This window comes from Thalia democratica, chromosome 5, assembly GCF_965202585.1.
Source record: "Thalia democratica chromosome 5, ktThaDemo2.hap1.1, whole genome shotgun sequence".
Classification (NCBI taxonomy): Eukaryota; Metazoa; Chordata; class Thaliacea; order Salpida; family Salpidae; genus Thalia; species Thalia democratica.
Window position 1 is genome coordinate 50,940,556 of NC_139169.1, and position 27,616 is coordinate 50,968,171.

The 27,616-nt window shown below is 25.5% G+C and overlaps 2 protein-coding genes across 4 annotated transcripts in view; both read left to right on the top strand.

The window, feature by feature from the left end:
• Positions 1 to 7,948: 7,948 nt before the first annotated feature.
• Positions 7,949 to 10,060, top strand: LOC145835367 (RWD domain-containing protein 1-like). The gene has a single exon (XM_082942928.1). It carries the CDS (start codon positions 8,072 to 8,074, stop codon positions 8,759 to 8,761), a length of 690 nt encoding a protein of 229 aa, XP_082799054.1. The 5' UTR covers positions 7,949 to 8,071; the 3' UTR covers positions 8,762 to 10,060.
• Positions 10,061 to 10,068: 8 nt separating this feature from the next.
• Positions 10,069 to 27,616, top strand: part of LOC145835368 (uncharacterized) — an 85,812-nt gene continuing 68,264 nt past the window's right edge. For all 3 annotated transcript variants that reach the window (XM_082942929.1, XM_082942930.1, XM_082942931.1), the window contains exons 1-2: positions 10,069 to 10,122; positions 11,557 to 11,683. In XM_082942929.1, the coding sequence (XP_082799055.1) occupies positions 10,107 to 10,122; positions 11,557 to 11,683 (143 nt within the window). In that variant the 5' untranslated portion in view covers positions 10,069 to 10,106. The remainder of the gene's footprint in view (positions 10,123 to 11,556; positions 11,684 to 27,616) is intronic.

The following is a 27,616-nucleotide window of genomic DNA, read 5'->3' on the forward strand; positions in this document are numbered from 1 at the left end:
GAGCAACGTTCACATTTAGTCCATCCATTGAAATTTGGATCAAATTTTTTAGGTTTAACTTTTGTATTTCGGTCAATAGGGCTTTTTTTTTAATTATCTGCAGTACAGTGACCTAAAAATGCTGAAATAAAATATTGACAGGGTACTTTTTTTTTCTTCATGCATCTCACCACCAAATCTAGTTGAGTTTTTTGCAAGACTTTATTGAAACACTCATCAAATGAAATGGAATAAAAAGACGAGCACAAAACTGTTTTTTTAAGACATCTTTAAAAAAAGGGGCTATACCAAAGTGTGTCATATATGAATATTTGGTTCTATTCATGCAGAACTTTTTTACAATTTCACTATCAGGAAACATGGTAGTAATAAAGTGTTATTATTATCGCAAGAGTTTCCTGACCAGTTTTCTTTGGTACACTTGAGAGCCCAATAAATTTCAGCAGCTGTTGAAGAAGTTGCAGCTGATATACTAGTAGAACTATTAGGGCCACCAAAATAACAAGTAATTGCATTATTTTTACTCTTAGAGGCTTTCAATTTAAGATGTTTTTTCGACATACTGTGCGATTTCAATGCCCTTATACCCATGTTGGATAAGGCCATTGGTGTATCATCACCACACCACTTACATTTAAACTTCTCTTTGTCTACATCCTCAAGTAACCAATCTTTAAAGATGGTCGTTTTAATGCTGGACAAAATCTGACTGGACAAAAATTTTCAGCTTGATATTTGACTGAAATTACAAACTTGCTAAAACTTGAACTGGACTTGAACTGAGCATTTTTAACCTAAAGTATTTTTACAAAAATCATTTGAACTTTGCACAAATTAATTTAAAGGAATAGTCTAGTAGATAAATGATTTTTGTTGTTTTTACCAATGTATTAAAAATTTAGGTGTTTTTAGAGGTTAAGTTCAGAAGATCGTAAAACTTTTAGTACTTTAGTTAAAACAATTAAAAAAAATTAACTACTAGACTATGCATTAAACAACAATTGTACAAATTTTGAAGAAATTTTGTAAACAACATTTTGTGTTAAAATGTTTTTTGTAATGGCATATAGTTTGAAAAGGCGAATGTAGGTGTTTAAAAAGTAGTAAAGGTGTTTTTTTGAAGATTAAGTTTAGACGACAGTAAAATTTTTATTACATTGATAAAAACAACAAAAATCATTTATCTACTAGACTATTCCTTTAAATTAATTTGTGCGAAAATTGAACGATTTTTGTAAAGATTCTTTTGGTTAAAAATGTTTTTAGTGAATGCTTATGTTCGAAAAAAGCAAAAGTAGGTGTTTTTTAAAGGTGAAGTTCAGAAGATCGTAAAACTTTTAATACATTAATTGAAAGCACTAAAAAAAAAATAACTACTAGACTATGCATTTAACAACAGTTGTACAAATTTTCAACAAATTTTGTAAACAACTTTTTGTGTTAAAATGTTTTTTGTAATGGCATATAGTTTGAAAAGGCGAATGTAAATGTTTAAAAAGTAGTAAAGGTGTTTTTTTGAAGATTAAGTTTAGACAATGGTAAGATTTTTGTAACATTGATAAAAACAACAAAAATAATTTATATACTAGAATATTCCTTTAAACTAGTTTTTGCGAAATTTGAACGATTTTTGTAAAGATTTTTCTGGTTCAAAATGCTTTTAGTGATGGCTTATATTCGAAAAAAGCAAAATAAGGGTTTTTTTGAGGTGAAGGTCAGAAGATCGTAAAACTTTTAATACATTATTTAAAACATAAAAAAAAAATTAACTACTAGACTATGCATTTAACAACAGTTGTACAAATTTTCAACAAATTTTGTAAACAAATTTTTGTGTTAAAATGTTTTTTGTAATGGCATATAGTTTGAAAAGGCGAATGTAGGTGTTTATAAAGTAAAGGTTTTTTTTTGAAGATTAAGTTTAGACGATGGTAAAATTTTTACTACATTGATAAAAACAACAAAAATCATTTGTACACTAGAATATTCCTTTAAATTAATTTGTGCGAAATTTGAACGATTTTTGTAAAGATTTTTTTGGTTAAAAATGCTTTTAGTGATGGCTTATATTCGAAAAAAATAAAATTAGGTGTTATTTAGAGGTGAAGTTCAGAAGATTGTAAAACTTTTAATACAGTAGTTAAAACATTAAAAAAAATTAACTACTAGACTATGCATTTAACAACAGTTGTACAAATTTTCAACAAATTTTGTAAACAACTTTTTGTGTTAAAATGTTTTTTGTAATGGCATATAGTTTAAAAAGGCGAATTTAGGTGTTTTTTAAGGTAAAGTTTAGAAGATCGTAAAAATTTTAATGCAATACCTAAAATTGTTAGTTTTAAAAGTAAAAACAGGCGTTTTAATAATTTAAACTTTGTTTTATTTAAATATAACTAAAACAATTACTTACTATTTAAAGTTTTTGATTTAAATTTTTATTTCTAAGAAATAGTAAACAAATTATAGTTTGATAAAAAGAGGTCTATAACCTCAACTCATAATAGAATGGTGACAAACTTTTATATCACTCTGTATCAAATAATTTATTTTTGTTAACTTTTTTAATATTTTGTTTTATATTTTCTAGTTTTTAATATTTTTTTTCACAATTGATTTTATATTTTTTTTCGAGAAAATTATTTTTTACTCATTATGTTTTATAAAAAAACTTTTAATTGTATACAAATGTTAATTTGTATATTTATATAGTGTTATCAATTTTTTGTTATAGTATTAGTTAGTATTTATTTTATACAGTGTTATTATTATTTTTTGTTATATTGTTGTTAATTATTTTTATAAGTTTAAAAGAAAGCTTTATTACTATTTTTTTTTATAACATTGTTAATTATTTTTATAAGTTTAAAAGAATATTTTTATTTTTGTATTCTTCATTTTATATTAGTATTATTTTAGTACGTTATAAAAATATTTAATTATATATATTTAGTTATATTTATAATATTGTTAAGTATTATACTTACTTTTATAAGTTTAAAAGAATATTTTTATATTCTTTATTATATATTAGTATTATACGTTAAAAATGTATTTTATTATATATATTTAATTATATTTATAATACTGTATAAGTTTAAAAGGATATTTTTGGAAGTTAAATTTTTTAAAAGTCAGCTTTTACTAAGTTAGAAATTGTCCAGTTTAAGTTTTAGCAAGTTTGTAATTTCAGTCGAATATCAAGCTGAAAATTTTTTTCCAGTCAGATTTTGTCCAGCATTAAAACGACCATATCTTTGAAGTCTTCATGGTTAAGCCAACTTTTTTTAAATAAGGTTTTAAACTGTACTTTACTCATAATACTTAAAAAGCTTTTAAATTAAATCTGCAAAAAAGTTGTAAAGTATATTAAAACATTCACACTAAAAAATTAATTACCATTACTGCTACTACTTTTGAAATTATTATTTATAAACAAAAATTTAACCTCTATTTTTTTAACAAAATTAATACAACACTAATCTGTATTTATTTTAATTTTTTTTACTGAAAACAAGTAGTTGTAAACAAATAACAAATAACTTTATTATTTAAAAAATAAGAACTAATAGTACAACATAGTGTTTTTTAAACTACATAAGTAACTAAAAATAAAAAGTTTATTAGAACTTTTCAATGAATAGTTAAGGGCATAGGGGGGGGGGGGGGGGGTAAACACCCTTTTTTGGTTTTTGATCTTATTTTATATAGTTTTTACTAAGCTACAAGATGCTTTTTACAGATTTAAAAAATTCAAAATAATTTTTGAGATATAGTCAGTCAAAGTCAGAGGCAACAATAGGATCCTTATGGGAGGCGCAAACTAAAACGGCAAATAACTAGAAATCACTAAAAATCTATCTCCTCCTACATTTTTTTGAGATAACTACCTCAAATTTTCAGGAAATGTTCCTTGCAGTATTTAAAAAATTCTGTCGGAAGGAATTTCAAAATAATTATTTAAAAAAAAATTTATAATAAAAAAACAAAAAAGTCTGATTAAGACTTTATACAGTAGAGTACAAAAAATCTGCTCACCAGAATACTTGGCTGATGAAATTAACAATATAAAGTCAATTCTTAAACTCAATGGGTATCCTGAAATGCTAGTAAACCGAGTAATTAAGTCACAATCTACCAACTCAAATATAGTTAAACCTTATGGACCAGATAAATGCCAAATATTATTAAAACTTCCATATATTGGTGTTGAATCTAAATTAATTGAGAAGAAAATAGTAGATATAACAAGTAAAACATATCATGCGGTGAATCCTAGGGTTCTATTCATGTTTAAGCCAATACTTCAACGTTTGGGAAAAGACCTAATGACACCTCAAGAAAAAAGTCTTGTAATTTACAAGTTTAAATGCTGCTGCGACAGCAGCTACTTTGGTCAAACTTCTTGACACCTCATAGCTATAATAAAGGAACATGTTCCCAAGTGTATCACTTTGTATATTAAAGACAAAAAAGTTGAAAAGAGTGTTGCAGTAAAAAATGCAATAAAAAAATCTGCGATAGCAGAACACCTTGTGAATAATCCAAGTTGTGGAAAAAAGTTTGCATTATTTAATTTCAGTGTAATGCAACAATGTTCAAACACATTAGAATTAATTAAACTTGAAGCCATTTTAATACATTTAAATAAACCAAATTTATGTAAAAAGAAAGAATTTGACTACACCTTAGCCTTATTTAGTTAAGACCATTTTGTGTTGATTTTTTTTAGTTTTTGTTGATTACATTTTTGTTGATTACATTTACGTTTACTTAATTGATTAGTTAATTAATTTGTTAAATTTTTGTACATATACTTGTTGTGTCTTATTGTATTGTTTCAAATGTAATTTCCTTGAAGAGAATTTGACGAAATATATTGGAAAGAAACAATTTGAATGTTCATTACTTATTAAAAGTGTATTTAGTTTAAATAAATAATAAAGCTCTTTATAATCAAGCATTAAGTTTAGTGTTTTATGTAACAAGTTTATGTGTATACTTTACCTCTGTATAATTTTTTCAAAGTTATTTAAATCTGAAAAATAAGTAAAATGAGATAATGTTATTAACTTGTTATGAATCTGCTGCATTTTACTTGTTGTATTTTTTTGAACTCTGAATATTTAGAGCAAGACAACAATTACCATATATTGAAGTGAACTTTTAAAGAACCCAAATGAATTATAAATTAGAACAAGTTTAAATTAAGAGTTTGATTTAGAAAAATCAGGAATAGTCAAGAAATTTTTCTCAGCTTGATCTGTGGCAACCCTGCTTTAAGTTATTTGTAGCATTTAAATTTTTTCAATATCAGTAGACATAACATTATTAGTGAAAGTTAAATAGACATCATGAATAACAAATAAAACTAATTTTATTTTTTAGCCCTGGTATAGAAGAAAAGTAATAAAAAACTTAAAAAATTATTAAAAAAGTTCAAAACTTTGTTAAACAACTGCTGCCCTCTAAAATTTGAGTAACCAAAGTAGCTTATAGTTTATACTTTTTTTTTGTGTAGAAACAAAAGTTAACTTTTTTATTCTTACAAGCTCTTAACAGCCTTTTTTGCCTAGGGATGAACCAATTTTTTATTGAATTTTCACTTGTTTATTACATATTTTTATATTAGTCAATTTCAAATATCCTACTAATTTTAAGTTGGTTACCATAATCAGGTTTTTCACTTCACTAAAATTCTTTAAAAATTTGCAATTTTTCAATAATTCCCTAGAAAAAACAAGGTTGCTACTTTACCTAGAGTCCTAGAAGAACCTGGAATTTGACAATTTAGGCAAAAAAACCTAGAAAAACCTTGAATTTTGACAATTTTCACATGTTCAGTAATTAAATTTCAATTTGACTTAAAAAATCTATCTTATAAATAAAATTTTTTCATCATCAATTTTTTTTTATCAAAGAACATATTTAAAGTAGCTTTTCAATGTTTTTATACTATTATCACAGCTTATTACCTTAAACTTTATTTTAAACTTAAAATATATCCAAAAATGTGTACTTTTATAAACCTGGAAGAAATTTTAAAAACCTGGAAAAATTTGGAAAAAAAAACGAGTAGCAACCCTGTTCCATAGCATTAAGTTTTCATTATATGCCATAAACTGTTTAAAATAGATATAGAAACTGAAACTTTTTATCTTTATTGATAAAAATAAAGTAATATTTGTATATTAACAGGGTTGCCACACACTCTGGAAATCTCTGGATATTTTGAAGTTGTAGAAAATCTCAGGATACTTTGACTTTTTTTCAAAACTCAGGATGACATAAAACAGTTTTGATTTCTAATTGAAGTCTCAAGATATTTTTAATATTTTATAAAAATATAAGGACATACTTTTCCAGATCTAGAATGAGATTTAGTTGTTCCAGTTTCAATATTATGTTATTTTAAACTACCAATTTTGTTCAAGGATATGGTTTAAAAGTTCTTGTTTAAAAGATTTTTACACTGCGGTTTGTTCTTTAATGTTCTTAGAAATAATACTGTAGTTTTTGTTTTACATCTTAAAATAATATTTGTTCTGAATTGAATTTATATTAAACTCTTTGATTAAATTTTAAGTTAATAAATATGCATACAATATGATATGCTTTATGCTAAATGTGGTAAGATTAAAGTTTGTCTACTAAAATGCAAAAAATATAACGTATACATTCTATTATTTAACTAAATCAAAATATAAATTTTATCGTTTGTTAACAAAAGATCCTTGCAAAACAAGTTCGCTGAATTAATTAATTATAAAAAATAAAGTAAAATAAGGATACTGTATAATTTTATTATTATTATTATGTTATATATAAAGTTAAACTAACATAAAATTGTCCAGAAATTTTGTTTTTTAATCTCAATTGATTTAAAATTTAAAATTTAAATCTTTGAAAACAGTATTTATCATAATTATAGTTAACATTTATGCATATGTATAAACATATAACCTTCATTTTAATTATTATGAAGAAAAATGAACATGAGGCTAGTAGTTTGTGCCAGAGGCAAAAAGTTTTTTTTTCAGGATTTAAAGAAACACACAATGACTCAGGACAGTTTCTTTTTGACTCAAAGAGTGGTAAGCCTGTATAATGTTATTTCTAGATGCCTAAATAAGTTTTTTTTTGAAGTTTTGTCTCCTAGTATTTTTTTTATTTCTTTGTTTTTATAAACTCAGGCTGTCCTTTTTTCTTAAAAGAGTGGCTCCCTGCTGTAGCATTTACATGACAATTGAAGTTCAGGCAAGTCAAATTCTTATATTGTTTTCAAGGGCCGATATCTGATAAAGTATTTTAAAGTTGCAAAGAAAAACAATTAAAAGTTTTTATTATTACTTAAAAGGCTTCACAATTACAACAAAAGTATGTAGTTTCATATAGTTATAAGCCTAATTGGATGCCAAATAATCAAGTTTTAAGAAAATGTCAGTCTAAAATTACAAAAATTGAGTACTAACACTGATAATAAAAAATAGTGTCTAAATTTAAATAAAAAACACTGTTGTACTTTTATTGAAACTTTCCTGTAATTATTGTTTGTATTCCTTTTATATGCTACTTAATTGAAATATTGTTTTACAGTTATCCTAGTGTTTATACTAGTTATTTAACTATGTTTTTATAAATTAAATAGGTAAACTTCATTAGTTAAAAATACCTGTTACAAAAGGGACATAAAAAAAGTATTTATTTAAAGAGGTCTGCACCCTTAAGGTTTAGACTTCATTAAAATATAAGTCTGATTTTTTAATGAAAGAAGTTAAACAAACAAAACAGGATCTAAATGTGATAATTTGAAATAAAATAGTATTACTTATTATTAAAAACTAAGTCATTTATTAATAAACGTAAATATTATAATTTTGTTAAAAGCAATAGTATGATATATGCTATATTTTATGTGAAAAGGGTAAACTTTTTTTCAAACATGTAAGGTACACAATTCATGTTAAGTCAGTACTTTTTCTGTTTCAATGTGTGTATTTTATTTATGTAAATTCTGTACTTATGGATTTTGAAAAACAATTTTTTTAGAACTAAATAATAGTTAATTAAAATGTCTACCTATAAAGAAGAACAAGAAATGGAATTGGAAGCATTAGAGTCTATATACTCTGATAGTTTCAAGATGATTTCTGTAAGTTCAAAAAAATTTACAGTGACCGTTTTATCGGAAGAAGATGATGAGATTGAAACATTTGGAGTATCTCTTATGTTTACTTATACAGAAAAGTACCCTAAAGAGAAGCTAGAATACAGTGTTCAGCCAGCTGAAATTGAAGGAAAAAACAGCAAATTTATTAATGAGGATATTATTTCAGAATTGCAGGAAAACATTGAAGAGTTGTTAGAAGAAAACATTGGTGAAGTTGTTGTTTTTACAATTGTTTCGGAGATACAGGAGTTGTTAAATATTAAAAAAGATACAATTATCAAAAATATAGAAGAGGAAAAGGAAAGAAAAGAGCGTGAAGAAAAAGAGGCACTTGAGAAAAAATGTCATGGTACTAAAGTAACTGTTGCTAGCTTTTTAGAGTGGAGAGAAAAGTTTCTTAAAGAAATGAGATTACTTGAGGAGCAGAAACAGAAAAACTTAAAGAAAAACAAAAAACCAACTGGAAAGGAAATATTTTTGCTTAAAGAAGATGATGATTTTTCTGATGAGTTACTTGAGGGAGAGGAGAAAATTGATATTGACGAGAGTCTGTTTGAAGATCTTGATGACTTAAACTTAGAAGAAATATAGCTTATGTTTGAAAGATTGTATCCATTGTTTTCCATTTTAGAATGTATATAAACAGTTTGTTTATTAACTTATTGACTGATTGATTATTTTAAAAAGTTTGTAATTAAAATCTGTCAAAAGAAAATTTTTACAAGTTGTGAACTTATATTATAATTATACGTATAAATTAGTACTTAAAGTAATAACAAACTTTTGCTATGTTTATAGTGTATTTGAGTTTAAGTTAACTTGAAGTTAAATGAGTTTTTTTATGTAGTTTTATTTTAGGTTAGGGAATACTGAATTATTTGTAAGAAATTTAGGGACTTACTTCTAATTTCTTTATACTTTAAGATAATAATTGCTATAAGTTGTTTTACTATGATAGGTATAAATTGTCTTTCATAAGTTTCATTGAATGGCATAGGGGGAGAGGTCCAACATTTTTTTTACTAAAAATAAAATTAGCTCCCATATGAAAGCTTAAAGTACAAATTACTAGCCTGTTTTTATAGAATTAAAAAGTATTATTAAAATTTTGGGATACTGATATTTTTGTAAAAAGTTTCTGATATAAACGTATGGATCGCATTTTTTTTGGAATCATTATTCTCAAAAAATAAAAAAAACAATAAAAATCTATCTTCTCTTCATTTTATGAGCTAGAGACCTCAAACTTTCAGGAAATGTTCCTTTTGTAGTTTAAAAGACCTTGAGTGTTGCGATTAAAAAAATATTAAAATATAAAAAAATTAAATAAAAAAAAAAAAAAAGGTTGTTTTTTTAAAAAAAAATTATTTTTCAAAAAAGAAAAATCCTGCATTTAATCTTTTAAATTCAATAATGAACTTTCTGTGAAAGTTTGATAAGATTGGTTAAAAAAAGAAAGAGAATATAGATTTTTAATGAATTAGTCTTTTTTTTGCGATTTTGTATTGTGCCTTCCATTAGTAACCTATTGAGGTCATCATCTTCAATTGCTTATATCTCGAAAATAAATTTAATTTTTTAAAGCGATTAAAAATGTCTTAAAGCTCAGATAAAACTCTACATAATAAGATCAATTAGTAAAAATCAAGTTGGACCCCTCACCCCCTATGCTCTTTAAACAGTTTAATTTTTAAAAGAAAATTTTAATGACTTTAGATGTAATGAAAGCATATTAAAAAAGTTCTCATTTTGACTATTAATTTATTGTTTTTTTATTAAACTCCATGTTACTTTCCATTTAATTAAATTTATGTTCTTTTTATTAATATTTTCTTAAAAATACCTTTAGCTAAAAGTAAACTGAAAAGTACTTCTAATTGAATGAATATTTTAACAGTGAACTATTTAGAAATAGTTTTTAATTCTAATAAAAAATATGAATTTTAATAATGGTAAGTTAGTTTTTATTTAGTCTTTTACACGTTTATAATAGTTTTAAACCTTAAACTTTATTTTATACTATTGATAACTAGTTTTCATAATTTAAAAAAAGCTAAACTCCTGAAGAACAAAATCTGTGCACACAAAAATAACATTGAATTTTTTATGAAAGTTTTAAGTATAAAATACAAGCCAGTTATTTATAAAGTTTTTAAAGTCAAGGTTGCCACAAAACTAGGAATCCTGAAAAAACCTGAGTTTGTCAATTTAAGCTAAAATCCTGGAATTTTTAACAGAAATCACTAAAAACACAGGAATTAAAAAAAAATTTTACATCTTAAGTAATATAAATTTCATTTGACTTGACAAATATATCATAAAGATAAAAATCTGTTGTCATCGTCATACTTTTTATTTATTATAAAACATATTTAAAATAGCTTTACATTATCTTTTCAATGTTTTTATACTATTTAACTTAGCACAGTTTTTAACCTTGAACTTAACTTTAAACTAAAAATGGATCCAAAAACATGTACTTTCAAAAATCTTGAAAAAAATTATCAAAACCAGTGACAACCCTGTAAAGTTATTCTGATATTTAAAAAAAGTTTCAGCTACAAATGTATGGACTACAATTTTTTCGATTGTCAACTTTCCTAGGAAATAAAAAGTTTACTAAAAATCTATTTTCTCTTATATTTTTTGAGTAAAAGACTTAGAACTTTCAAGAAACATTTCTTTACTAGTTTAAAAGACATTGAATGTTGGAAATTAAAAAAAAAAAGTAGAGTTTTTAATCAAATTTTTATTAAAAAAAATTAAAATACTTGTGGATTGACTCGATTTAAATATTAGTAGTGGACTTATGTAAAATATGAAAGAAAATTGGTTTTATATGAAGAAGACATATTTTTAATGAAATACTCTATTTTTTGCGTTTTTTGTTTGCTCCTTATATAAGAAATCTTTTGAATTCACCGACTTTGATCGCTTTTTCTGATATGTTACTTTAAATTTTCTTAAGCGGTTCGAAATGTCTGATATTAAAGATAAAACTCTATTATTTAAGACCAATTTGTAAACATCAGGGTGAGCCTTCTTATGGCCTTAAGTAAATACCTTTTCTTTAACCAATCTGTATTATTTTTTTTATGTATTTGTGACAACATAAAGTTTAAAAAGTTTTAAAAACTATCTTAAAAATCATTGGAAATATATTTAGTTTTAAGTTCTATTAATAGAAGAACACTGGCTAAAGACACAGATTGATTAAACAACTTTAATTACCAGTTTTATTAGTTTACAGTTTACACATATCAGTGTCTGCTTGCGGATAACATTTATTCAAAACACACTTGATTTTAATTTCTGACATGGAATTTTTAAAAGGAACCCTGTGTTTTCGTAATATTTATTGTTTATCTCTTAATAAATTTTTTTAGAAACAAATAAGAATCATTTTATTGAAAATTCGTTCAGCGATGATTCTAGCATAATTTCTGCTTCTTTTTTTCTAAAAAAAGATAAAACTAAAAATAGTGCTGAGTACAAAGAAAAGCCTGCGATAAAGTAAGTTTTTATTTGATAGTTTTAAGTTTTATCTTTTGTAATTTTTCTTGAGCTGAAATATATTAAAAATAAATTTATCGCGTTTAAAAAAACTTTCTTTGAATTCAAGTACTAACTGAAAAATAAATCTTATTGTGATTAATTAATAATAAAGTCATGAATTTTCAAAATAAATAGTAGAATTTAAAAAATTAAGTTGTATCAAAATGTAATTATACTAAAAAATTATATTACAGTGATACTTTGAATCAAATGTTTATGGTTGTTTAGCACAAAATTTATGGAGAATTATTCTTCCTAAAAGAAATAGATATTAAAATAGTTACATGTAGACATTATCTAAGGTTTGAAATTTTCATATTCTAAAGTTTGAAATTTTCGAAAACTCAAGATAAATAATTTAGTTTTTTAAAGTAGTTCAGCCTGTTATTTTAAATTTTGACAGTAATAATATTAAAATAATAAGGCTTCTCAAATTGTCCGTTTGGTAAGTTAATTATTCTTTGTGAATATTTTGTCTTTATCCTAACTGCTACATATAAAAAGATAATTATTTTGTAATTATTATGGTAATTATTTTATATGAAATTTATTATTTTATAATTATTGATTAAATTATAATTTTCTTCTAATTGAATAAGTTGTATTCTACCTGCTTGCTACCGAAGTTTTGAATGTATTTCAAGCAATAATAATGATTTAGTAAATAATTTTGACACTGTTTCGACTTTTTAATAGTTACTATCAAATAAAAAGCTGTGCAAAGTAACTAAAAATTAGTGTTCAAACAACTAAATGTACAAGAAATCTTATATAATAAGATATATATCTATCAATTATATAACAAGATTAAAAATTTCAGTACAATTACCGTTTACATAAGTTTTTATAAATTGTTAAAAGGGAATGTATATATATATAACTAGTCAAAAACTCTTAGTGTGTGCGTAAACCCGGTTTAGTTAGTTGTTTGTTCAAAATTGGATTATGACGTTTAATTAAAATAGCTTTGCTAATCATAGTCTCAAATTTGTTTCTGCATTCTTTTAAAATATCATAGTTTTAAACAGTTATTCTTTCATCTTTACAAATGTTACAATTACTAATGTGGTCAGATACAGCTGTTTTACCTTTTAGATGTTCTTTGACTCTTTCTATCAGTGGTCTTAATGTAAATCCAATGTATCGGATGCTCTTGTCCTTAGAGCATTTATATTCATAGACCACGTTGGATTTCAATTCGTCAGGTGTTTTGTCTTTGTTACTGAAGTAGTTACCTATTTTGAATGTGGTAAAAATAAATTTGAAGTCTTTTATATAATTGTTTAATAGTTTTTCTAGTTTCTTTTTATAGTCACTTCTTGGTTTCCAATGTAAGGTACTTTCAGGATGTTTTTGAAGTTTGAACTATCAAGTTTCTCATTAGTGCACTCTTTACTGTTGTTAATAGATCTTTCAATTACGTCATCGACGAATTTCTTCGATAACCATTTTTTTATGAACTTTTCTTTTAAGTTTGTAATTTCTTGCTTGTAAATTGCATCAGTAGAAGCTATAATTTTTTCTCTGTTCAAAAACTATAGTATCAAAGCTTTTTCCCATTTAATTGGTGTTATTGAACTAAAATTAAGGATAACATCTGTATCAATTTCTTTATTGTATACCTTTGTTATAATTTTTCTGCTGTTAGTTTGATTTTAATGTCCAAAATGGGAGTTCGTTACTTGCTAATTCATAGATGAACTTTATTGATTTATGCAGTTTGTTTAATTTTTTGTGGAAATTTTCAAATGGAACATCTTTTCTGAAAATACAGAATATGTCATCCACATATCGGAGGTATAGCACTGGATTTTTTTCCTCTTTGGTGTTGAACAGATTTTTTTCCAAAGTTCCCATAAAATAATTTTCTATAGTAGGGGCTAATGGGTTTCCCATACTTACACCATCAGTTTGTGTGAATAATTTATTATTATACTGGAACAGACCTCCAGTAACAGATTTTAAAAGATTAATCATGTTTGATTTGTATGGTACTCATTGGTATGGTCTGCAATTATCTTTAGTTTTTTATTTAATGGATCGTAAGTGAATAATGAAGTTACGTCAAAGCTGATGCAGTAGTCACCATCTTTACGTTCGTATTTGGAGAGTTTTTCTAAAAATTCTTTGTTGTTTTCTACACAATATTGTTAGGAATATGTGGTTTAATCATTATATCCAAATATTTTGCTAGGTTGTATGACGGTGTATTTAACATTAACATAATAAAAACTTATGTAAACGGTAATTGTATTGTAATTTTTAATTTTGTTATATAACTGATTGATATATAGCTTATTATTTTAGTTTTCTTGTACATTTAGTTGTTTTAACACTAACTTTTAGTTACTTTGCACAGCTTTTTATTTGATAATGACTAATGAAAAGTCGAAACAGTGTCAAAATTATTTAATAAACTATAAATATACAATGTCTATCTCTCTAAATTAGTATTTAAAAGTTCCAACATCACCTCCTGTATTTTATTTTCAATAATAATGAGTGCAAAATAAAAGGTATGTTGAATATTTTATATACAATTACTTATTTTCGAGAAACTAAGACTATTTTGAACTACTTTTGGTAAACTTAGGCTTGTTTTTTAAACTTCGTTTAGTTGATACATAATTCAATGGTTTTTTATTTTAATTTAACTTTTACTAACATAAATTTATGTTAATTTTAAAGTGTTGAATGTTGATCTCAACTTTTAGGTAGAACTTTTTGCCTTGCTTAAAATCGACACTTTTAGAATTTAAGTAGTAAGCATAATAATTATGATGATTATATAAACAATTATTTTTACAAATTAAATATAACAAATTTAAAAGTATATAATTAAAACTATTGTAGCTTACTATACTTAAATTAAAATTAATTACTACATGTTTGATTGTATTAACTTTTTAGAATATATAAGGGCGGGGGGGAGGTCAAACCTTTTTTTCACAAAACTTAACATTAGTTCTTACAAGGTTGCCACATAGTCAGGAAAGTCAGGAAATGTAAAATGACAAAAGTCAGTAAAAAATAGGGGTAGGGAAAACAGCACATTTTTTTGGTCATAATGTAACATTCATTCGAGTCCATATAATTTGGATGTGTTTTTGCTTCATTAAGAAGAATCTGAAAAAAAACTTCCAAAAAAAAGTTTTCCGCCCAAAAAACTAATTTAACCCCCAAGAATCACATACTTTTCGATTTTTTGACTTAAACAGTAATAAAATCACTTATACATGTTCTAGACTTATAATTTATGTCTTGAATGAAAATTTATACTTATTAACATATATTTAATGACATATTAACTGATTTTGATTTATTATGACGTCATAATCACCCTAAATGTGCAAAATTTGTCAGTAAAATCGTATTTTTTTTTCTAATATAAAAATGCAAAACCTTCTGCCGTTTTACTTTTAGTTTTTTGATTTAGAGTATAAAATGTGTAGAGTCAGCTAGGCAGAAAGATGTTACTGATGTAATGTCATTTCAATTGCATGTTGATGTATATATAAAGTACATTTTAAATCACTTTCCGTTATTAGAAATTATGGTTATTGAGTTATATCCTATATCAAAAAGTTTAAAATAAAACAGCCGAAGAAGTTGCTTTTTGATATAAGAAAAAAAAAGTACAATTTTACAGACAAATTTGCATAATAAGTGTAATAATGACGTCATAATACAACAAAAGCAGTTAAAATGTCTTTAATTTACGCCTATAATTATAAGCTTCTTATTTATAATATAAATTATAAGTCTAGGACATGTATAAGTAATTTTATTACTTTTTAAGTCGAAATTCAAAAAGTATGTGATTTTTGGGGTTGAAATCAGTTTTTTGGGCAGCAAATTATTTTTTTTGCAAAATTATAATTGTTGTTTTTAGTTTTTTTTTAACTAAACAAAAACACATCTAAATCATATATACTTATTTGATTTTTATAATATGACCAAAAAAATGTGCTGTTCTCCCTGTCCCTACATTTTATAAACAAATTTTGCACATTTAGGGTGGTTATGACGTCATAATACATCAAAAGCAGTTAATATGTCTTTAAATATATGTTAATAAGTATAAACTTTCATTCAAGACATAAATTTTAAGTCTAGGACATGTATAAGTGATTTTATTACTGTTTAAGTCAAAAAATCAAAAAGTATGTGATTCTTGGGGGTGAAATTAGTTTTTTGGGCGGCAAACTTTTTTTTTTAATTTTTTTTTAGATTCTTATTAATGAAGCAAAAACCTATCCAAATCATATGGACTCATAAGTCCAGAAAACATCACCTAAGTACCCCCTACCCCTAAAAGAATTGGGGTTTTCGAAAAAAAAGTCAAAAGATTTAATATAAACATGCTTTTAATAAAAAAGTAATCATCACTATAAACTGCTTTTTGCTAATAAAATTTTCTTAATAATTTTGCTTTTGCAATTCACCTTTTTTCAGGGTCTAATTGAGTTTTTGGAAAAAATTAGAGTATTTCAATTAAATCATTATGTATTTTCAGAACGGTTTTGATTAAGAATTTGATTTAGAAAAGTCAGAAGTTTTTTCAGCTCGATCTGTGACAACCCTGTTCTTATATTAAAGCTAAAAGTATGAACTACAAGTCAGTTTTTATTAGTGATGTACCGGACTCACTATCCGGGTCCGGATCCGGCCGGACTCTAATTTAAAAAAAGTCCGGATCCGGTTCCGGCCGGATTCTAATTTGAAAAAAAGTCCGGATCTGGGTCCGGCCGGATCCTAACAGAGATCCGGCCGGACCCGGATCTAGTTAGTAAAAAAGAGCATACTGAAAGATATTTTTTCAAAAACAAACCCTGTGTAAATTAATAAGAGTCATTTTCGTCACCTAAAATTAAACACCTACCGTGATTGGCTCATTTTGTACACGTGACTAATTTACATTTGTTTACATTTAAACTATAAAATAAACATTTCAGAAATGCAACTCTTTACATATGTTGTAAAATTGAAAACTTTTGAATGAATACTTGCATTGTTTGTTGTTTAAAGTTGAGCTCAGAGAATATTTAGAGTTAATACGGTTGAATGTACGAGCTAATGAGAATCATATGACAAAATGTTTCAAACTAAATACTGATGCAACAAAACATCAGAACATGACATGCAGTTTATATGTAAGCAGTTAGTTAGTTTGGTGTGCAGCTTGAAGCAACAAAAAATCTTGAACTTTTTGTAAATGCTTATTGTAAGTAGTGTTTTGTTTTAAAAGTGAATATTTCAACTGGTGTTTAATTGTTTAAATATTTAAGCCAGGTTTATAGTTTAATAGTTTATGAAAAATTTTACAGTTTCTTGTTTACTAAAAGTTTTATTTAATTTTTACTATATTGTTTTAAGTCTTTTGATATAGATTTAAATAGCTTCCAGTTTTTAAAGTGTTACCAAAGTAATTAATAATTTTGTATATGCTAGTATTTCTTGTTGTGTTTTATATAAAAGATTCATCACTCAAAACTGTCGTGTCTAATTATAGAAAGTAGTCTCAGTTTGAATTTAGTCTTTGTTAGATATTAATTAAATAAGGTAGGGTTTAATTATGATGGGTAGTACTAATAAGTTAAGTGTACCACAATCAGTCAACAACTTTACTACCAAATTGTCAACCTTTGCTAGCTGTTATCTGATTATTAGATTAAAGTAATTTTTTCAGTTTTCAAAAACTTCATTCTGACTCAGGCTTGTTTATACTCACTCTAGCTAGTTTTATTGACTTAAACAGTGGCAACCCTGCTAGTTTGAAAATTTTTGGGAATTTTAGAAAATTTTGGACTGCCTCAAGCTAGTTTAGTTTTTTTATAAAAACTCAGGCTAGTTTTCTAATAGATTTTGAAAGAGTTTGAGCTGATCCAGTTTTCAATATTTTGTAATTTTCTAGTGTATTTTGTTCAAGAACTTGATTTCAGATTTTTAATTGTAAATAAACACCTAAATTTGTAAACCTTGTGGCTAGCTGTTCTACTTATTATTAGATTAAAGTTCTTTTTTTTTAGTTTTTAAAAACCTCATTCTGACTTAGGCTAGTTTATACTAATGTTGTACCGGACTCACTATCCGGGTCCTGCCGGATATTGCCATTTTTGTCTGATATCCGGATCCAGCTGGACTCGAATTTGAAAAAAAAGTCCGGATCTGGTTCCGGCCGGATTCTGATTTGAAAAAAAAGTCTGGATCCGGGTCCGGTACATCACTACTGTTAAATTACTTAAAATGTGTTTTTTAATAAAAAATATTTAGATGATGGCAAAAAATCATAATATATGATAGATTTTTTGTGTCAAATCAAAATTTTACAACTGAAAATGTTAAAATTATCAAAAATTCCTGGTTTTTCAAAGTTTTTTTCAAAATATTTCAAATTCCAGATTTTCCAGGTTACTTTAGCCTAAATTGTCAAATTCCAGCTTTTTCTAGGTAAAGTGGCAACCCTGTTCACAGTCATTAAAAGCATATATTTCTTTAAATTTTCAATAGCTATGTCACAATTTAAACTAGTCACATTAGATTGTATTTTATCTTAAAGCTCTTTTACTACTAATAACTACAATTTTATTTAAACAATATTTAATTTGAAAACTCACAAAAAGAAAAAAAAGAATCCTACATCTAGGTTCTTATTATTATTTTTATTATTGTTTTAATTTTAAAACTTAACTAAAATTTAAACTTTACTATACATTTAACGTTAGAATTAAAATTTAATTTGTTTTGTTTTTTAAGTAAGATTTCTTTTAAGTAAATATTTGGTTTTATTCATTTGTTTAAGTACTATTTTTAAGACTAGTATATAGTTTTCTAGATTTTTTATATAAGCACTGACGAGGTCTTTGACAGAAACTTAGTTTGCATAATAAAGTCTTGAAAGAATAAAATATTTGTTATTTCTTCTCTGTAAGTTGAGATCTTTTTATTCGTTTTCAAAAAAACAAAATACACAATATTATAAATTTATTTAGGTTACTTCTTAAAGTTTGAAAACAGTAAAATAAAAAGCTTAAGTAAACAGTAATGAATTTTTTAAATGAAGTTTATTTACCCTTGTAGTAGTCTAAGTATAAGTTTTTAATCCGAATATAAATATTAAAAAGTTAGATACGCATGCATGTAAAATAAGATAAATTTAACATCTGCCAACTAGGAACGCACTTCTTAAGTACGAACTACCGGTACGGTAGGCATTTATTAGCCGAAAAAAGCTGTGTTTAAATTTTTTTGGCTCATAAAACTTTAGGTTTTGCATACTTATATAGACTATTTTACTTCTATTATGCTTTATTAATGCAATTTTATCTGGATTTTTATCTGACCTAATAGAAAATTACTGTATAGTTTTTGTTGATATTTTTCAGGAAAAATAAATAAATAAAAACAAATTTGAAAATAAGTATAAATAACTTTAATTATTTTTTTTATAAAACGGTCTAATTTTTATAGTTATAAGTGTGTATGAATAAAAATGTATTTAAAATAAGCTTTTTTATAAGAATTAAATAAGTTAAAAATACAGTCATATTAGAACTATTTCTTAATGTAAAAAACTTTGTGGGTGGAACATTAACATAAGTATGCATACTTATATAATTCTTTTATTAAACTTAATGTAGGTAATTAATGATCATAATTTCCTAGGTACGCACTTTTGCGCTGTTTTCAAATTGCGTACCTAGTTGGCAGGTTACTGTATTACGATATTTATAGCTATATGTATTTTAAACATGAACTAAGTAAATTTTTAGTAGTCTATCAAGTTATCAGAGCTTTTAAAATACAATTGCAAATCATTTATGAACATTTATTGAAATTTATATTTTATACGTTTTATGTAAAATTTACGCATAAAACTAAACTTCATTAAAGTTAATTTAACCTTATTAAAAAAGTTTTAAGAAACCCAGAACTCGTATATTTTGCTAGGTTTGTAAAATTATTTTTTATTTTTATCGCTTATTTATTTTAGTTTGTTTTAATTCTAACGAGTTTTATTAGTATACGAAATGTATATACAGGGTTGCCACTCATTTTTTCAAAAAATTTTCCAGGTTTTTAAAAGTACACATTTTTGGGTCTACTTTTAGTTTCAAATTAAGCTTAAGGTAGTAAACTGGGTTTAATAGTATAAAATCATTGAAAAGATACTGAAAAGCTACTTTAAATATGTTTTTTCATTAAAAAAATTTTTGATGATGACAAATTTTTTTTATTTGTTAGATAGATTTTTTGAGTCAAATCGAAATTTTATTACTGAACATACGAAAACTGTTAAAATTCCAGGTTTTTCCAGGTAAAATGGCAACTCGTATATAGCATAAGCACTTAGTTAATTTTTAACATTTGAATATTACGTCATTTTATATTTTAAAACTTTAAATTTCAGTATGATTTTATTTCAACTTGTATTCATTCCAATTTAGTAAATTTCTGATGAGCCTTACTACGAAAGTACTTAAATAAACTTAAGGAAAATTAAATGTATTCTGTTATATTTTTTAAATAAGTTTTGCACCGGAAAAAAGCTGTTCAAAAATCTTATTAAAAACAACACATACTTTTTTTTTTCAAATTACAACATTCAAAGTCTTCATAAATAAATTAATAAAGAATATTTCATAAAAATTTGAGGTTTTTAGCTCAAAAAATGAAAGATAAGATATATTTTAAATTTCTGAGAAAATTCAGATTATAAAATTGCAATCCATATGTTTCTATAAAATACTTTTCTCAAAAACACCTGTTTCCAAAAAAAAAAAGTTATATACTCCATAGTTAACAGTATCTTTTCAATATTTTCATACTATTTAACACGGTTTCTTAAATAGAAATCAACTTAAAACTAAAAATAGACCCGAAAATGTGTACTTTTAAAAACGTTGAAGAAATTAGCAAAACCTGGAAAAAAAATTGAACATACAAGTGGCAACCCTGTGTGAAAATTTGAGTTTTGGCTTGAGTTTTATAAGAACTATTAATTTAATGAAAACAGTAGCTACATAAAAACTTTTCAAAAGCATACATAAAACTAATATTACGGACAATTTAAGACTTAAGTTTTAAAGTGGGGACATGAATAGAAGAGTTCGTATCGTTTATTTAAGTTATCCCTTCTGTCAGCTTTGACAATCGCGACTTTTTCTTGTATGCAAGTACATTCAACTCTTAACTCTTAATTACAAGTTTGAAACATGTTGTGATAATTGTGCTTTATCTTTTTAGCATACTCACAGTTGTAAAAACTCATTTGATTTTGTTGAGTTTAAAATTGTAATCATCATGTAATGAAAATACATTCTTCGTAAGTTTAAAATATATTTATAGATAGTATTTAGTTCTAACCATTTAATTTAAGTTCTTGCTTTATATTACTTGTTTTAATTTTAAGTATAGTTCTTCTCTAAAAGTAGAGCCTACTAAGAGTGTTTTCTAAGTTGTCACTACCTACGTTTGATTTAATTGAGTATTTATAATAATTTACTTAAATAGGCTGCTTGTCTTTGTCTTACAATTTCCTCAAATTAAATAAAAATAAGTTAAGTAAATATTCTACCTCTTAAATTTAGACTTTGAAAAGCCAAAAATGCGTACTCAACAAGGTACTGACTGTATTAAATTCAATTTGAGAATTTTATTCAATATAATCGTAATTGTTTTTTAAAATATTAAATTAAAAGTATTGATCGTGCTTAAGTGAAGCTACATACAGAAGTAATTCCGTGCTAAAGTGACGCCGTGCTAAAGTGTCACTCAGTGCTAAACTGACACACCGTGCTAAAGTGTCACTCTGTTCTAAAGTGTCATTCCATGCTAAAGTGACACTGTGCTTTTATAACACCTACCCGTATAAAAATATATATAAAGTTGATTAACTTAATGAATTAAATTTTTCAACACAAAGCCCATCTTAAAAGCTTTTTTAAATAAAAAGTTAATTTAAAGATGTAAAAACTTGCAGAACTCAAGTTTCGTGCCTGCATACTCCTCAACTGCAAAACGAGTTTAAAATAAAGCACAAAACAAAAAACTCAAATAAAAATTTAAAACTTAAACATAAATACTTTGTGACGTAATTTTGAAACTGTTAAAAATCATGCAAAACGGCTTGTGCAAAAATTAACTTCCCAATCGACAATACACTGGCTAAAATTCATAAAACTTCAGTGAGTGACTACAAACTTATAGAGAATATTGAATATGATATAAATAAGGTAAAAAGTTAAAAAAAATTGAAATTTGAATTAATATGAGGTGAAATTAAAACTTATTAAACTTCAAATGCGATTTTATATATGTCTACAACAAGGGTCGGCAAACTGCGGCCTGCGGGCCACTTTATTTTTTATTTTTTCATGTAGTTTAATAAATTAAAATTCTCAAAAAACAAAAATAAAATTTTAGTGTTATTTGTAGAAGAAAATCTATCGCCTAAGTTTTTTGTGTTAAAAAAATATCTATAAATATGTATTTTAAAGCACATAAAAAAACGTTCCTTTTTTGACCTGCCGACCCCTGGTCTACAAGACAATACAAACTTGCTTCTTTTGTTTAGGCAGGTGTTATCTTTCAGTGCATACACAACGGCTGTTGCTTCTTTGAGACACATTCTTCATATCGGGCTATTGCCGTCATGTATAGGCTGTGCTTTTTTTATAACTTTCCAGGATATTTCAAAGTCAATGCTGCTACGCTTTAAGCCACAAACTTACTTTGAAAGCTCTGTGTTATTTTTATATTTGCCGCCTTTAAAAGATTTTTTCAGGGTTGCCACAAGGTCAGGAAAAACTAAAAAAAATTGACAAAAGTCAGGGTAAGTCTAGAAAAAATGGTGGTTTTTGAAAAAAAAGTCAGAAAATGTCAGGAAATTTGACAAAATTAAAAAAAAAAGTCAGATTTTGTCAGTTTAAATTTAAAAAATACCTTATTTTCCGATGCCTTCAAATGGTAAAAATTAATTAAATTTCCTTTAAAGTCAGACTTAAGTTGCAAAGTTTTCCTGGAAATTTACAAAATTATTTAATTTCCAATGCCTTCATCTGGTATAAATTAATAAAATATTCTTTAAAAAACTCTTTTTTTAATTTTAGATTGAAAGCTTTATATAGTTTCAAGTGTTAGATTATGTATTCAAAGAATAAGTTTTAATTAAGAGTTTGACTTCAGTCACTAGTTTTTATCAGCTTGATCTGTGGCAACCCTGTTTTTTATGATTGGCGTACCTGAATCTAAACTGAGTCGAGCATAAGCCGATATAGAACCTTGTCTTAACGCCAGAGTTAACTGTGACCCTGTAAACGATGTTATCTGAACGATAATTGCCCCCTTTCAGAGCATATTTACAGCTACCAGCGCAACAACATTGACTCCGAATTCCTGAGTTTTGATTTAAAATTTTCTAGTTGTGTGCCATAATGATATTCTCTAAATTTGCCGTGCATGAATAGTTTATTTGCACGTTATGTTTGTTGAAAATTTTTGTTTATTAAAGTTTTTTGACTAGATATATAAATTTTCTTCCAATATTAGTTTTTACTGAATTGCTAAAAGGAGGATTGTACCAGATTATGTTTCTTTTTCTTTTATGCTTTTAATTAGTTTTAGGTTGATGTTCAGGTTTTTTTGATTAAAGTTTATTATCGTAGCCGCATTTTTTATTATTGTTTAATATTAATCATTTATCTTAAACATTTTTTCTTCTTTCCTGGATCGTTTGTTTAAGCGTTGATTAGTTAAGTTCGGATTTTTTTAAATATTTTTTTAGGATGGCTTGATTTTGAATAAAAACTGGTTTCTGCGATTGGTATAATTAGTTAGGGAACTTCATTGTAAGGGCTATATGCTGCAGAGTGGACTTTTCTCCTTGTGAATTATTGCTAGTACTTAAACAAATACAAGTCTAAAGACATTGAGTGTGTTCTTTTTATTTTATTGTCATCAAACTTAAACATCCGCAAATTAAGAAACTGTTTAGTAAACCAAAAAATTAAAAAATACATTTGATGTTTGATAACCACAAATAAAGTTAAGTTTGTTTTTGTTACTTAAATTACTTAATAAAGCTATACATTTGATTACTCTTTTGGGTTAAATGTTTAATTGTCTATTATATAAGTAAATAAAAGGTTTTAATGAAATAATGAAAGGAAAAAATGAATTAAGTTCTGTTAAATGCAATTTCGTTAATGTAATAAACTAAAACATAATATTTAAGTTTTTCGTAAGATTGTCAGGGTTGCCACTTTACCTGGAAACTTGGAAAAACCTTGAAAAACCTGAAATTCCACAATTTAGGCAAAAATAACCTGGAAAAACCTAGAATTTGAGAAATTTTGAAAAAAACCTAAAATTTTTAATAATTTTAACATTTTCAGTACTATAATTTTTAATTTGACACAAAAAATTTATCATATAAATAAGATTTTTTTGTCATCATAAATTTTTTTTCATTAAAAAACACATTTAAAGTAACTTTACAGCATCTTTTAAATGTTTTTGTACTACTTAACACAGTTTCTTAATTAGAAATTAACTTAAAACTAAAAATAGACCCAAAAATGTTTACTTTTAATGTTTTATTAAAGATCTGGAAGAAATTTGGAAAACTTAAAAAATTTTTTGAAAAAACTAGTGGCAACCCTGGATTGTATTTATTTAAATTAAGCTATGTGTTGTAGTACTAGTAGTATGTATCAAATGATATTACCGTGTTCAAAAATAAGAAGTTTTTAGCATTTAATCTAACTACTTATTATATGTATCAAATAATTATTAATCACCGATTAAATTAGGTGTTGATTCTTTTATTATGAAGATATTTCTAATAACATACAATTTAAATAAAAACTACTAAAGTCTGAACAATTCTTTGTATCTATCTAGCCTTTTAGATACTAAATTTGTTTATTATTTCAAGTATTTATGTTTAAGAGTTTTTTCTTTGAAATATTAATTATAAGTATATAATTAGATGAATGTTTCTATTAGTTAGGTAGTTTTAAGTTAAGTAAAAACTGAACAAAAATTTAAAAGTTTACTATCTACAGGGTTGCCACTTTACCTGAAAACCTTGAAAAACCTGGAATTCGACAATTTAGGCAAAAATAACCTGGAAAAACCTAGAATTTTAAAAATTTTCAGATGTTCAGTAGTAAAATTTCGATCTGACCCAAAATATCTATCATATAAATAAAAAAAAGTTGTCTTAATTAATTTTTTTTATAAAAAACATATTTAAAATAGTTTTATATTATTTTTTCAATGTTTTTCTACTATATAACTAGTGATGTACCGGACCCGGATCCGGACTTTTTTTCAAATTAGGATCCGGCCGGATACGGAACCGGATTCTTAACACTCTAAGTTATTTGTAATGTAAGTACAGTGCTTATTCACTTATCCGGACTTCACTTATCCGGACGCTCACTTATCCAGACAGTTTTGGTTAGAAAAAATTCAAAAAATGTTAATTAGTAATCACAAAAGATCATTCAAAAAATTTCGCAACTTTTAAAATTCCATAAGTTGTCTGCTTAAAAATGTGGAAAAACTATAAAACAAACGTATATTATTTCTAATTTTAGTAAAACTTTCAATTAAAACTAGTTTGTTAGGAGTGATATGTTTCCGTTAAATTGACTTTAAACTTAGTGAAAGTTTCCCGTTTTTTTTCTGTCTGTTTTTTAATTAAAAAAAAAGTCTTTCATTTTATTTAAAGAGATAGGTTTACATTATTTTTTGTTTTTATAGGTAAATTTAATTTATGTTTTCTCCTAAACAAAAACTAATATTTTTTTAAAATTAATAGTTAGGGCAGCCGGAATTACAAATGATGAATTTTACTTGCTTAACCCATAAAAAATGTATATGGTTGCAGAGCGTTAGTAAGTCTGATGTTTTTCTACCAAAAAAAAAAATAATATTAACCTTAAGTTTAGCTTTTATTATTTATCAATTTATTATATATTACTTACAATTACTATGTATTTGTTTTTACCATAACACTTTTATTATGCATTGCAGTATATGCAGCAGTTATATTACTAAATGGAAAAAAAAAATTTGTAGTTATCCGGATTTTTAATTATCCAGACACGTTTACAGAAAAATCTTGCCCAACGTGTCCGGATAAGTGAATAAGCACTGTAGTATAAAAACTACTATGTAAGATATTGCAATTTTATATAAGTTATAGTTAAAAAATAATTTAGACTAAAAAATATTAATATGCTGCTAAAATAATTAAATAATAAGAAAGTTTATGATGTGCTATTAAGGTCTAGTTAAGATTAACAGTTAAAAATAGTAGCTGGTATGTTTGCTAATTTTCTGAACAATATTTACATTTAAATTTTATTAAAATTGAAAGAACAAAAGAAAAACTTGAAATTGAAAGAACAGTAAAAAGAACTTCAAATTGAAAGAACAATAAAAAAACACTAAAATAACTTTTTTGCTAAACTTATAAACTTTCCATGATTTTATCACCTAATTTTAGCTAATATCAGGGTTGCCACTCTTTGATTCAAAAAATCTAATCTGAGTGATTATAAACTTTCTTGAGTCAGAATAAGGTTTTGGAGTACTAAAAAAATAATTACTTTAAGCTAATAATCAGTAGAACAGCTAGCCACAAGGTTAAACATTTTAAGTAATGTTTATAATTAAGGCTATAGGGGGGTTACACTTTTTTTACAGGTTGATCTTAATAATACAATACTATCTTGGCTACCAGATGCTTTTTATAGCTTTACAAAATTCAAAGTAGTTTTTGAGATATAAGCGTTCAAGCCAGAGAGTTCCATAGGGACCTAATGGAAGGCGGAAGCTAAAAACGCGGAAATATCCATTTAACTAAAAATCTATTTCCTCCTAGGTTTTTAAAGCTAGGTACCTCAAATTTTCAAAACAATATTCCTTACACAGTTTAAAAGCTTTTGAGGGTTGGAACTTTAAATATTTGAAATTTACAAATTTAAGGTCTAAAATTCAAAAAAAATCACTTTTTCTTAAAATAAAAAAAATTCCAACACTCATATGATTTAAAGTTTAGTAAAGAGTAAACTGTGAAAACTTTAATAAGATTGCTTAAAAACTGTAGGAGGAGATAGATTTTTAATGAAATGTTTTTTTTTCGCCTTTTTAGTTTGCACCTTCTGTAAGGAAGCTATTGAGCTGGCCGGCTTTGACCCCTTGTATCTCGAAAACTACTTTGAATTTTGTTAAGCTGTAAAAAGTATCTGGTAGCTAAGATTAAAATCTATCAAATAAGATCAACTTGTAAACATCATGGTGGACCCCCTATAGCCTTACCAATCTAAAATCGATTAAAATCAAGTTCTTGAACAAAAATAACTATAAAATCACAAAATATTGAAAACTGGATCAATTCAAACTCATTCAAAATCTAAAAGAAAACAAGCCTGAGTTTTTTAAAAAAATCTTAAAACTAGCCTGAGTTTTTATAAAAAACTAAACTAGCCTGAGGCAGCCATAGATTTTCAAAAATTCCCAAAAAATTTCAAGCTTGCAGGGTTGCCAATGTTTATATCAAAAAAAAAACTAGCTAGAGTGAGTATAAACTAGCCTGAGTCTAAAATTACTTTAATCTAATAATCAGTAGAACATAAGGTTGACAATTTGGTAGTAAAGTTTATAATTTTACAACATAGGTAAAGAGTTGCATTTCTGAAATGTTTGTTTCTTAGTTTAAAGGTAAACAAATGTAAATTAGTCACGTGTACAAAATGAGCCAATCACGGTAGGTGTTTAATTTTCGAACGTATTTTCTGACGAAAATGACTCTTTTTACTTTACACAGGGTTTGTTTTTGAAATAATACTTTTCTGTATGCCCTTTTTTACTAACAGA

Coding starts and splice junctions, on each gene's coding strand:
- LOC145835367 (XM_082942928.1), top strand. CDS start 8,072: ATGTCTACCTATAAAGAAGAACAAGAAATGGAATTGGAAGCATTAGAG.